The sequence below is a fragment of the Apis laboriosa genome, unplaced genomic scaffold (genome assembly GCF_014066325.1).
Source record: "Apis laboriosa isolate Shangri-la unplaced genomic scaffold, ASM1406632v1 scaffold478_cov154, whole genome shotgun sequence".
NCBI classification, from domain to species: domain Eukaryota; kingdom Metazoa; phylum Arthropoda; class Insecta; order Hymenoptera; family Apidae; genus Apis; species Apis laboriosa.
The window spans coordinates 78,336-91,361 of NW_025223430.1; the positions used below are offsets into that span (position 1 = coordinate 78,336).

Here is a 13,026-nt window from a genome sequence, read left to right on the forward strand (position 1 = left end):
TCTAAGAAAATTGCTTTTTGCATCTGCAAAGAGAGAATTTTCCATTCAATTTCATCCGCTGAATAAGAATTTCAAATTTTCAAATAAAATAAAGACAAAAAATATTATATTTTTAAATTATTGTAATCAGTAGATTAATATAAAATTCAATTTTTGATTAGAAATACAATTAATAATGAAATTATTCGATTTAAATATCATTATTATTTTATTATTTATGAAAAAAAATATATATAATTTACAAATTTATTTAAATTTAAATATACAAACAATATGAATTTGACCAATTTAAATTTTTTTTTTTAATTAAAATTTGTATATTATTTGTATATTCAAATGAATGAATGAAAAAATTCGAGAAAAATAGTGAAATAATGTCAATCAGAATCATTGATAATTATTATATGATCATCATGATCAAATGGAATGCTGAAAAGTCGAAGGAAGTCTACTATGAGTTTCATTTCATGAGAATCTTGCACCATCTAAGTTAAGGAGGGTTGAACAGGAAATCGATATTCCCACTCTTAACCGTCTACAAAACTGATTGTCTGACAGGAAATGTCAAGTTAACACTAATAATATCTTATATATTATTTATATCAGATTTTGATATAGTGTAACAGTATGAAAATATTATATTTCATACTGTTATAAAGAAAAAATATATTAAAATAATAATAATAATAAAATATATTTTTAATTTTATTATTTGATTGATTTTAATCTATTTCACGAATTATACATTATATATATTTTATAAAACAATATGTTATATTTTTATATTTCCAATTCTTATAATGAAAAATCTTATTAATATGACAATTCAATATTTAATGATCTTTAACACCAATGCTAATTAAAAATAACAAACGATATTAAATGATATTTAATAAGAGATTATTTATAAAACAAACTGACAAAGAATTGAAAATGTTCAATTTCTGTAATTGTCAACTGTCAATTTATAATGAAATTCAAATATGTCAATATCCGAAATAACTGTTGTCAATTATATTTTCTGAATAAATAATTTAAAACATAAAAGTAATTTTATTATAGTTGATAGTTTACGAAATAAATTTGAACATAAATATTTATAAAAGTATTTTCAAATTAATTTTTTCATAATAATTTTGATACAATTGTCTTAAAAATTAGATAGAATATACAAAAAAAAAAAATTCATAATACACAACAAAGAAATTTTTAGAAAGAAAAGCAATAATTTGATAATAATTATATATACAATACACTAATAGCCATATTTATTATTATTTTGGCCATTGAAACAGAACATTCTAAATACTTAATATATAAATACTTATGTAGTAAGTTACTTGGCCTTTTATTTCCCCCACGCATTTTCTTAGTCGCCATATTCATGAAACAACTCGGCACGTAGGCACATTCAGTTTCTTATAGTAAAATCATCGACATCTATTGTTCAATTTGTGTATTAATAACTCATTCGGTAACTTCTACAAGCAATCTACTTTACCGAACCTTAATATTCTATCTTATCGACATCAAAAAATAAAATTACATTACCAACAGGATTTTGCGCGAAATTAAAAAAATAGAGAATGCACGATGGGAACGATGAACTCTATGTGTACATCGTCTAAGGGGTCAACGTACCCTTTTCAAGGTGAACAAGTTTCATACGAGATAACATTTTTCTGTAGAGTTTTTTTATCCATATTTTATTTTCCTTTTTCAAAATGTAAATTAAATAAATATTTTAAATTCTTTTATTTTAAATTCAAAATGTAAATTAAATAAATATTTTAAATTCTTTACTATTTTTTTATAATAATAAATTATTAAAACTGATTTTTTTAATCATCATAAAAATAATAATATAAATAAATAAATTATATTTTTAAAATATTTTTATATTTGAAAGAGAATTTAAAATATTTATTTTATAATTGTATTTTTATTATGTTCAAATTATAATAATAATATAAAAGCAAAATGAGTTATACATAATAAAATATATATACACATGCACATAATAGAAAATAAATATGAAATAATATACTACTGAATGCAAGAGATCACTTACCATTGAAAAGCATTGAAGTGATAATAAACAAGTCCTTGACCATATAAAAATGAAGCATCCTTCCAATAATCTCCTTTTAAAGAATAAAATTTTTGATATGCTGACATGGCTGTTGAAATTTTTAAAAGATATAAGTATATTAAAAATGAAATTAATGAAAATTTATCACAAATAATTATTAGTTATTTACCTTTGCTATAATCTTCTAAAAGTAAATGAAAATGTCCTAATTTACAGTATGTTTTAGGATCAATACTAATTCCTTTATCTTCATCATCATCCTTTAATTCATCGGGATTCATTTTTGTACTATCTGCTTTTCTACGTTGATTTTCAGCTTGTGCTTGAACTAACATTCTTTCTAAATACTTAATTGCACGAACAACTAAAGCTTTTTTCTTTGTTTGCTCTGGTGAATTTAATTTTAAAAATCCAAACTGCCGACTGCACATATTGAAAAAGTATATTTATTAATTAAAAAATTATAATTACAATAAATATAAATATAAAAGACATCACATATTAAAAATATCGTTATGTTAGTAAATTTTAGCAAAATATACATAAATGTTTCATAGATAAATATTTTTAAAATATTTAAAATATAATTTAAAATAGACATATTTTAAATATTTAATATATTTTATGTTTTAATTTCTATGATAATATTTTAAATGTTATAATTACAATTATTATATAAATCATAAAAATATATTAATATTATAATTGAATTCTATATATATTTTGATAAAAAAAAGATGTCAGTTCCAAATAATTTCGAATAAATTGATCGAATTACGCGCCTATTCTGTCAAACAAACTTTTAGGTTATATATTGAAAAATAGCAAAAAAAACTATAATTAATATAAGAAAAATTGAGAAATCAAAACAAAACTAGATGTAGTAGATTTTGTTTATTTTAAAATCACCTGTCTAACTCAGATAGTATTTGTAATTCTTGAGGAGTCAAATTGATATCGTCAGTATCTTGAGCCATTTTCGTACTTGGTAAATATACTCATTAAAAACAGAAAGAACACATGTTTACACTTAGAACCGGTTGCTTTGTACGAAAATCCGAGAGTTTTCACAATTTACTCTCTCGACACTTTGTCACCTCATCAGGACGATAAGTTTTTAAAAGCGGCAACCAGGTTAAATCAGGATGGCGAATCACGCGACGGAAGACCATTATCATGGCTCATGTCGATTTATAATTCCGGTACCAGAGAATATTATTTTTCAAAACGTCCTAGAATAGCGCGAAAAATTGAATAATTTATTCTATATATCTTGTAGAATATATATTATATGTAAAATATAATTTAAACTTAATAAATCATGAAATCAATAAAAATTACCTACAATGTAAGAAGACTTATTTATTATAATAAATATATAAAGTTATAATCAAAATAAGATAAATAGTTAATAGTATATTATATAATATATACTCATATAAATGAGTATAAAATTTTTTAAAATTATTTAGATTTTATAAAATTTATTATTTAAAGTTTTTAATTCTTCAAGAATATTATATCACAATATGTTAAAATGTTTTTAAAAATTTATATAATTTATTAGCAAAAATCTTATGTTAATAAATTAAAATATTTATTTAGTTTTCTTATAATTTAATATTATCATATAAAATAATATGTTCATTCTAAAATTCTTATATTATTATTGAAATACACACGGCTCTTCAGTGATTTCACTATTTTACCGTCTTTACTGTTTTTCAAACCGAACAATCATTTTAGAAAACCGGAGATTTTGATCTTTCGCGTTTATACATAAAGATATTTTAATTTTATCGAATAATATTTCGGTAATTGAAGAATTTAGGTGAGCCTTATACATATATATAAATATTAACCATTATGAAATATTATATAATTTAAGAATATATCTGAATGATATCATGCCTAAAATATACAAGAATACCATCAAGTCAGGAGCAACAAAATTATTTAAACGGTAGACAATTTTTTTTTCATATTATTTTGAAATTCTTGTTTATATTTTTAATACTTTCTATGCTTTTATGATTAATGAAATGATTTAAAATAATTTATGAAGTAATACTTAACAAAATATTCGTTATTGCAATTTTTTAACAATACAGTCATCGATATATTTTTGTTCTGACATATAACTGAAGAATTTGTTAACATTATTATTTCAAGACGTGAAAATAGCATTCATTCTTTAGCTTTTACGTTGTTAATTTGCAAACGAAAATTGTATCAAGAAAAAATATAATGCAAAAAATATGTATTTAAAAACGTATATTAATATTGTTTAACTCGTTTTTAAAATTCTTATTTTATAACGAAATATTAATGATAATAAATAATTTTCAGTGTTAAAATGAGTCTTCCAGTAACAAAGAAAAACAAAGATAATGCAAACAAAGAAGAATTGAACATTTCAAAACATGCAGAAAGTATGATAGACAAGATTTTAGGAGATGTGAACAAAAAGTCTACTACTAAACAAATTATTATTGGTACAACATCAGGATGGTAAATATTATACATATATACATACACATATTAAAATTATATAAAAAACTTTTAATTTTATATAATGTGATTAATGTACAACTAAAAAAAGATAATTAAGTTAATTATTAATTATTAATTAATAGATATTTTAACTACTTCAAAAAAAAAAATTTCTACTTATGTATAATTATTCATTATTAATAAAAAAATATAATTATCCATATTTAATAAAAACTTTAATCTTGCCAAAAAATAAATATCTAATTTAATTTAAATATTTTATATAGGTTGACTGGTTTTATAACAATAAAAATTGGAAAAATTACTGCATTTGCAGTTGGTGGTGGAATTATAATGCTCCAAATTGCAGCACATCAAGGTTACATTAAAATTAATTGGGATAAAATTCAAAAAAAAGCTGAGAAAATAACAGATAAAGTAGAAGAAACAGTAACAGGTGAAGGACCAAAATTCTTGGATAAGGTAAAATTTTAATAATTTTGATATCTAAATTTACAAGAAAAATTTCATAGATTTATAATACTTATTAATATATAAATATAATATTAATATTATTTATAGGTAGGAACATGGTGTCGAAACAATTCACTTGTGGCAACAAGTTTCATTGGTGGTTTTATTATTGGTTTAGCATCCTGAATGAAAAACTATTAGTTTTTTTTATAAAAACATGAGTGAACATTATATATTTGTTACTTTTAGCATATTAACATTATATGTTAGGTATTATTTTCATCATTTTCATAAAAACTTAAGAATCAAATATTTTTTTATTATTTAAATTATTTATTACTTATATGCTTAAGAATTTTATTTTTAATATATAAGTATAAATTTACTGTTAATTTTTGTAGCTCTGTATCTCATATATGTATATTTAATTAAATTCTAACACTTCTAAAAATATGCACATGCATTAAGAAGTTTTTATCTTGTAACCATTATTTTTAATATGTATACAAATTTATACATTAATATATATACAATTTTATAAAAAATATAGTTATAATATACTTATAAAATAACATAATAAGCAAAAACTTAGATATTTGTAAAAAATTATATATAACAATAATACAATTTTATTATTATTCATGAAATTTTTTTACTTTCTTTTCGTATATTACGAGAATTTTTATTTTGAAAATCAAAAATATCAACATTTTGTATAAATTTGTATAAAACATGTTTTATATTTTTGTTGAAATATTTGTTATTTTATTTTGATGAATTGAATGAAATTTTACTGTTTCAGGTTGAGAGATATGTTGATAAAAAGTTAGATAAAGCTGAACAATTATTAAAAAATGGCGAATCTCGTACACGTCGTTGGTATCATTCTATAACTGGCGATACTTCATTTAAACCTACAGAATTTCACTTTTTCCTTTCTTATTTTGTAGGTGGTTTTGCACTTGGTATTGTAAGTGGTAAATTGATTTAAATGCATTGTACTCTGAATGCATATAAAAAATCAGGTGCTTATGTCTTAAGAACAAAAATAAAACTGAATGTCAAAATATTAATTTATGTTTTTAAAATACCAATAATGAAATATATTAAAGTTATGTATATGTTATATATAAAGTAAATGAAATTTAATTTTTTTATATTTGTGATTTTGATATTATTTTTTGTATATGTATATTCCATAAATACCTGATTTTATAAAAAGAAAAAAATAATTTAACTTTTGCATGTATTATATTAGAAATGAAATACATTTTATGATTTAACATTAATAATATATAAATAATATATAAATGTTATTATTATAATATATATAAATATATAATTTGTTATCCATATTTAATTATTTTTGAGTAAATTGTTTTGCATTCAGAATACAATAAAAATAATGCAGTCATCTTAGATATTATATTTATATAATATAATATAGCAATTAATATAATCTTCATTATATTAACTTATGAAAATTGCTAGAAATATTAATAAATAAATAAATTAAAATTAAAATAAAGATAATGTTAATCTATTGAATATTGTAAACAAATTTTCTATAAGTTTTATATATAATTAATTATATATAATTAAATAATTAATAAAAAATTAATAATTATATATAATTAATTATATATTTTTTGATTAAAATAGATATAGTTTTATACTATTTCTGTTTTGTAAGATTCTTTATTTAAATATTTTATAGCATAAATATAAAACTAATCATATAATATTACTATATTCAAAATAATTAATATATAAATTGATGTGTGTATATATATATATATATATATATATATATATATATATATATATATATATAAGATGTAATTACTTTATTACAAAATGTTATAATTTAAAATTTTTATTTGTGAAAAATAGAAGAATCTTACTGCCATAAATTTTTTTCTTGATAAAAATGATAAGATTATAATGTATTAAGTTTTATATCCTATATACATATATATAATTTTATATGTATATATATATATATGTATATAGAAAACATATTGACAAATATGTTATTTATGATTGATTAAAAATACTTATTCTTTTGTATGCTACAAAACAAAAAAAATTAATTACAAATATACAATTATAATTATAAAAATAAAATTATATAAAATAATTATAATATAATATTATTTATTTTTTAAAATTTTTTAAAATCTTTTAAGACACTGCATAATAATAGTTCTTAGTCGTCTTCTAATTTTTTGATCACCATTACAAAAAATATGTGTTGAATTATCTCCAATTTGAATCAAAGTATCTTCATCTTGCTATAAATATAAGTAATAAAAAATGAATTTTATATTTAAACAAAAAATTATTTTTTATGATGCATAAGTATCTTACTAAGTGAATACTGGTAGCAGTTGGACTATGTTGTAATTTGGCTCCTTGAATTCCTTCTTGATTAAGCTTCTGTAATAGTTCTTGTGGATCCAGATTACCATATTCATGTTTTCTTTCTTTAAGAACTTCTTCTTTGATTGGTGCAGGTGAACCAGAAGATGCTTTACGTTTCCCACTAGGTCTATCTTCAATACTCTAAAAATATAATTCTTAATTAATAAAATATATTTTTAAAAATATATATTTATTAAGTTCTACTTTAAAAATACATACTTTTATTGTGTATACATTATCTTTAACTTCCAATTCACCAGTAACAGAAGCAAGACTTAAACCAGGTCGAATTTCATTAGGAATTATATTTCCCGCTAGTTCTGGTTCAATAAATACTCGTCCCTTTTTTCTTTTTAAAGGCAATTTTATAACTTCACCTCGTTTAAAAGTAATTAAAGGTTTTTCCTTAAATATAAAATAAATAAATATGTTAAAAATTAATCGAAATAATCTCTAATTTAACATTATATATACTTACTCCTACAGGTTCTATGACAAGATCTGTTCTATGTGGTGCAGTTATTGGTGGTTGTGTATAACATTCAGGTATAACTAAATGTTCTGGCTTTAAATCTCTAATTAATTTATTAGCTTGAGTAAAATTAAGAGATGTATCAATTGGACAATGCACTGCTTTCATAGCTAATGGTTGAAATGGTGCTAAAGCATCTAAATATGGAAAATCTGGTTCTGAAAGAATTATTATTTATATTATTATATTATATTAATATAAAATTTATAAATTACGTGATTTATAAATTTATATATTACTTTGTAATGCATTATCAAAGTAATATAATATATAAAAATTACCTGTAAAAATTATAGTATGTTGTGGATTATTACCCCATAATTGAACAAAATGAACTGCATCTCCAAATCTAAGACTGGGATGTCCACAAAAAACAACACAAGGTTGTCTATAATCAGAACTAAAACCTTCAGCATATGTAGATGTAAAATGTTTTAATCTGGCATTTTTAACAAGAAAAGCATGTGGAAATGGTTCTTCAGGAAGATAAACTTTATTTTGTTTATTTGTTGATAACCTGTAATAAATACAAAATGTGAATAATCTATAAATAATCTATAAATAGTTTTGCCATACTCATTTAATATAAACTATACCATTCAGCTAAAATATTTGAATATGCTAAAGAAGTTTCAGCTACTGGTGATATAAAAAATAATGGAACTTGTGCAAAACCAGATTTATCCAAATGAGTACTGAGGCATTCAAATAAATCATATACAACTCCAGATGGATAACATGGTATTAGAACACATCCTCCAGTTCTAAGTGTCATTGCTATAAAATTTTAATATAAACATTAAATTATTTATATTAAATTTAACTGATTATTAATATTATTAAAATAATTTTATTCTACCAACAGTCATGCAGAGTTCTCCAAGCATAGTATCTGGATTAGCAGTAGGTGTTTGAGTTAAACCTGTTAATATTAACATATTAGCATGTTTTAAAGTAGCTTGTTCCATAGGACGTGGATGTGTTGTCAATGTTGAAGATCCACTTACAAATGCAACCTTTTCATGATCACATGAAATTAACCAATTACTGCTACCCAAACAATATCCAGAACTTATAGGAGTAACTGTTAATGCACCATATATATCCTATGAGAAACAAAAAAAAATTTAAAATAATAAAAAAATAATAAAATAAAATAAAAAATAATAAAATAATAAAAAAATTTAAAATAATATTATGCTAATTTACCAATTTTTGATCATATCCAACTGTTTGAATGTAAGATAAAGCAGTATTAACTGCTGACATTGAATATATATGTTTCCAAGATTTTGGTTTAAGAGCATCAGCTAATGGAGAAGGTAATACATGTAGCATTTCCTTCCAATGTTTAGCTAATGTAGCTTTAGGAGTTTGTTCAATAAATTCTACTAGTTCTTCCATAAAAAATCGTCCAATTTGTAATGTTGGTTCTGTAGCATAAATAATACCTTTGAAGCCAGTATCTTCTGTTATAAATGGTAGAGCCAACATACAAGTATAATTTGATATTAAAATGGCATCAATTTCTGAAAAATCTACTATTTTTTCTAAAGGTGGAGAAAACTCAGGTGTTGAATCTACAAATACTCTACCACAGCATTCTTTTAATTCCTAGAAGTTTGAATGCTGATATAAATACAAATTTATGTGTGAAATATAATAAAAGAAATATATTATGCAAACCCCTTCTATTTGCCAATCTTGATGATTATCACGTGGAAGCCACAAAGGCAAAGAATTAAATTTAGTACTGGGAACCATAGGCATTGGCATAAAATGTAATATAGACTGCATATTTAAACCACAATCTAACATTAATGTAATTCCTTTGAAACTTAATACCAAACATGGCTTTGTTGGTTCACTTGATAAGCAATACTATAATATAAACATTTAAAATATAATTTTTACGAATAATGTTAAAAACTAAGATTATTTTAATGATTTTATTAATTAAAAATTATTTATATTAATTATATTAAAATATTATAATAATTACAATTACCAATTTCATTTTAAATTTTGTCTTTTCATTAATTTTTTATTTAATACAAATGTGATCACGAATATTTTAATTCGGTATACATAACCTCTAATGTTACTAATGCTAATTTAAATATACTATATAATGCAGTGTATTGTGCAATATTTCTCAAATTTATCGCATTTCTGTCATAATAAATGAAATAAATTTATTCACATAAGGCACATAATATATATTATTATAATATATAATTCTAAAAAAAATAAGTTTTTTAATTTTAATTTTAATTTCAAAAATGTGCAAAGTAATTGTTTTATTTAATGGTTATTCTATAAAACTTGACGATGGAACAATGAAAGCAAATTGTACTTGTACATTAATAAAAGCATCCAAGAATATTATTGTTGATACTATGACAGCTTGGGATCGAGAAAAAATAATACAAGGTATTATTATTTATTTGATATTTGCAATTTAATGTTAAAATACTTAAATAAAAAATTTATTTCAGCACTTAATAAACATAACGTTACACCTGATAAAATTGATTATGTTGTTTGTACTCATAGTCATGCTGATCATATAGGAAACAATAATCTTTTTATAAATGCAGAACATATAATAGGAACTTGTGTACATCGCGGAGAATTATTTTTCGATAAAGATTTAAAAAATGGTAAAATTTTTGTAATATATTAATAAAATTATATAAGTGCGTAAAATTAAATATATAAAAATTATAATTATTGAAAATATATATATGTATATATATATATATATATAGGATATCAAATTTGCCCAGAAGTTAAAATTATAGCAACTCCTGGTCATACAATGGATGATGTTACAGTTTTAGTTGAAACTACAATTTCTGAAAAACCTACATGTTTTGCTATTACAGGTTTATTTTTTAAAAATAATATAATATGATAACATTATAAATAGTTTATATATATATTTCCATATTCTTATCAATTTTATAGGTGATTTATTCGAAAAAGAAGAAGATATACTAAATCCATTCATTTGGAAAGAATTAGGAACTAAAGAATTACAAAAAATTCAATCACATATGCGATCTTATATAATTGATTTGGCAAATTTTATAATACCTGGTCATGGACCAATGTTTGTTGTTACTAATGACATGAAAAGAATTATTAAAAACCAAATAATTATATAATATATTATATATATATTATATTAATATTATTATACACATTTAAACATATATTTTTAATTATAATTAATGTACATAAATTTAATTTAATTAAATTTGATATATTTTTTATTTTGTTTTTACAAATACTTTATTAAAACACTATAAGTGTACATAGTATCACAATATTATTATTTTATATATATGTATACATTGCAATGATTATTACATATTGTTCAATTCACAAATATATAGAAAAAGATAATTTTAAATATTATATGGTAAAATTTTATTCCTTATATGACATTTATTAGCATAATTCATTTATAATTAAAATAAGTTATTAATTTAAAAACATATTAATTGTAAAAAAAATAACATATTGTAAGTATAATTTCTTACTGTATTTTGCAATATTTATTTTAATATATAAAATGTAAATTAAAAATTCAAATATTTTTGTCAAGTATTCACAGCCAACATTTAAAATAAAATTTCATATATTTTTATTCTTGTATTTTACGTTTTAAATAGTGTTGATAAATCATATTTGAATTGTACATTATGTACATTTAATATTAATATATATAAGTAAATATATAAGTAAATTATAAGTAAATATTTTTTAAAAATATAATAAACATATAAAATTTGTAATTATCATGAGTTTTTAAAAAACAATTGGAGTACATTTTGCAGAAAATGTTATTTTATTTATTTTTCATATTCTCATAATTTGTAATATATATATATATATATATATATAAAATTAATATATAATTATAATATATAATTAATATATAATATATATATATATGTATATGTATTTTTTATTTTTTGTTGAAATCAATATCATATTTTATTTAAAATATATTAAAATTTTTACTTATACAATCATTTTCACAAAAAAATTATAATTTAATTATATGTATAATTATAATATAATAAAAACTTTTGGCACTGACTATAATTTTTATATATAATTAATACATAAAATTATAAATTAAAATGTATGTAAATTGCATATATTTATGTATTTTATCATAAATATTCTACACCTTAAATGCAAATATAATTGTATATGCCAGCAAAATCAATTTGCTAAATAAAAAAGTTCTTCTTTCAAATAACAATTATTAAATATAACTTTAAATTACAGAATACATTCAAATATAATAATTTGAAATTATATAATATTTATATTACTGTTAAGATCAAAATATAGTTATATTATATATTATATATTACATATAATATATGATATTATCATTAAGATTCATAAAATTTAAATATTATTTTTTTCAATATAAGAATTAAAATCAATTATTATAGTATTAATTAAAAATTTTTCTAAAACAATTTTTACATTTAATATAATTTTAGAAATATAAATTTCTAATAAAATGTAATTATATAATTGTTTACTTTCTTTTTCTTTTATTATATTTTTATTTATTATATTCTTTTATTATATTTTATTCATTATTATATTTCATGAATTATTATATTTGAATGCACAATGCAAATATAAGTTGATATCTTATTATTATATTTAATTCAATAATATTCAAAGATAAATTTTTACTATAATATTTGATAATCTTTATAAAGGACTTTCATTGAATTATAAATCATACATACATATGTCAAGAGAAAAGTATATTTATATTTTCTATATTAAATATAATTTATATTTATTGATTTTTATATAACTAATAATTAGTTTTATTTTACATAATAAAGCTTGATTAAATTTAGTACAACCAATAAATGTAATGTGTAATGTTATAATATAACATATATATATATTAATTTTGAGTTTATGATATTTAAAAGACAATAATATAATCATATTTATTATAAAA

At 20.0% G+C, this 13,026-nt stretch overlaps 4 protein-coding genes across 9 annotated transcripts in view; 2 read left to right on the top strand and 2 right to left on the bottom strand.

Annotated features, from left to right (window-relative positions):
* LOC122716533 (histone demethylase UTY-like) overlaps positions 1-3,383 on the bottom strand; it is a gene marked incomplete at its 3' end in the record, with an annotated part of 80,580 nt that extends 77,197 nt beyond the window's left edge. Inside the window, exons 1-3 of the mRNA XM_043939692.1 lie at positions 3,002-3,383; positions 2,262-2,515; positions 2,072-2,180 (exon numbers count right to left, since the gene is read on the bottom strand). Of these exons, the coding sequence (XP_043795627.1) occupies positions 2,072-2,180; positions 2,262-2,515; positions 3,002-3,069 (431 nt within the window). The remainder of the gene's footprint in view (positions 1-2,071; positions 2,181-2,261; positions 2,516-3,001) is intronic.
* Positions 3,384-3,799: 416 nt separating this feature from the next.
* LOC122716535 (FUN14 domain-containing protein 1) lies at positions 3,800-6,160 on the top strand. Of its 5 annotated transcripts, none has more exons than XR_006347050.1 (5): positions 3,992-4,055; positions 4,442-4,603; positions 4,873-5,068; positions 5,168-5,329; positions 5,862-5,993. XR_006347050.1 is itself a non-coding variant. In XM_043939698.1 (5 exons), exons 1-5 carry the CDS (start codon positions 4,000-4,002, stop codon positions 6,048-6,050), a joined length of 528 nt encoding a protein of 175 aa, XP_043795633.1. In that variant the 5' UTR covers positions 3,992-3,999; the 3' UTR covers positions 6,051-6,148. The 5 variants fall into 5 exon arrangements, 4 of the variants coding, with proteins under 4 accessions (XP_043795632.1, XP_043795633.1, XP_043795630.1 ...); XM_043939698.1 differs by lacking the exon at positions 5,168-5,329 and adding an exon at positions 6,010-6,148 and having other exon boundaries at positions 5,862-5,934; XM_043939697.1 differs by lacking the exons at positions 3,992-4,055; positions 5,168-5,329 and adding an exon at positions 3,800-3,923 and having other exon boundaries at positions 5,862-6,160.
* A 1,039-nt stretch (positions 6,161-7,199) lies between these two features.
* On the bottom strand, positions 7,200-10,178 carry LOC122716529 (integrator complex subunit 9). Of its 2 annotated transcripts, XM_043939687.1 has the most exons (11): positions 10,024-10,178; positions 9,702-9,896; positions 9,611-9,629; positions 9,225-9,448; positions 8,875-9,121; positions 8,612-8,792; positions 8,297-8,532; positions 7,962-8,173; positions 7,703-7,888; positions 7,430-7,624; positions 7,200-7,353 (listed from the first exon to the last, which is right to left on the bottom strand). In XM_043939687.1, the coding sequence occupies exons 1-11, from the start codon at positions 10,030-10,032 to the stop codon at positions 7,234-7,236; spliced, it is 1,824 nt and encodes a 607-aa protein (XP_043795622.1). In that variant the 5' UTR covers positions 10,033-10,178; the 3' UTR covers positions 7,200-7,233. The 2 variants fall into 2 exon arrangements, with proteins under 2 accessions (XP_043795622.1, XP_043795620.1); XM_043939685.1 differs by having other exon boundaries at positions 9,225-9,629.
* A 21-nt stretch (positions 10,179-10,199) lies between these two features.
* Positions 10,200-11,394, top strand: LOC122716530 (metallo-beta-lactamase domain-containing protein 1). Its single transcript, XM_043939688.1, has 4 exons — positions 10,200-10,448; positions 10,514-10,678; positions 10,787-10,903; positions 10,986-11,394. The coding sequence occupies exons 1-4, from the start codon at positions 10,298-10,300 to the stop codon at positions 11,183-11,185; spliced, it is 633 nt and encodes a 210-aa protein (XP_043795623.1). The 5' UTR covers positions 10,200-10,297; the 3' UTR covers positions 11,186-11,394.
* The last annotated feature ends 1,632 nt before the right edge of the window (positions 11,395-13,026 follow it).

What these genes read in the sequence shown, in the direction of transcription:
- LOC122716530 (XM_043939688.1), top strand. Translation starts at nt 10,298, where the DNA reads ATGTGCAAAGTAATTGTTTTATTTAATGGTTATTCTATAAAACTTGAC. An exon ending in TCGAGAAAAAATAATACAAG is followed by an intron (nt 10,449 to 10,513) that starts GTATTATTATTT and finishes AATTTATTTCAG; the next exon opens with CACTTAATAAACATAACGTT. An exon ending in TACATGTTTTGCTATTACAG is followed by an intron (nt 10,904 to 10,985) that starts GTTTATTTTTTA and finishes TCAATTTTATAG; the next exon opens with GTGATTTATTCGAAAAAGAA.
- LOC122716535 (XM_043939695.1), top strand. Translation starts at nt 4,000, where the DNA reads ATGCCTAAAATATACAAGAATACCATCAAGTCAGGAGCAACAAAATTA. An exon ending in GCAACAAAATTATTTAAACG is followed by an intron (nt 4,056 to 4,441) that starts GTAGACAATTTT and finishes AATAATTTTCAG; the next exon opens with TGTTAAAATGAGTCTTCCAG. An exon ending in GACCAAAATTCTTGGATAAG is followed by an intron (nt 5,069 to 5,861) that starts GTAAAATTTTAA and finishes TTACTGTTTCAG; the next exon opens with GTTGAGAGATATGTTGATAA.
- LOC122716529 (XM_043939685.1), bottom strand. An exon ending in TCAAATATTTTAGCTGAATG is followed by an intron (nt 8,533 to 8,611) that starts GTATAGTTTATA and finishes TATTTATTACAG; the next exon opens with GTTATCAACAAATAAACAAA. An exon ending in TTGTCATAGAACCTGTAGGA is followed by an intron (nt 7,889 to 7,961) that starts GTAAGTATATAT and finishes TTTATATTTAAG; the next exon opens with GAAAAACCTTTAATTACTTT.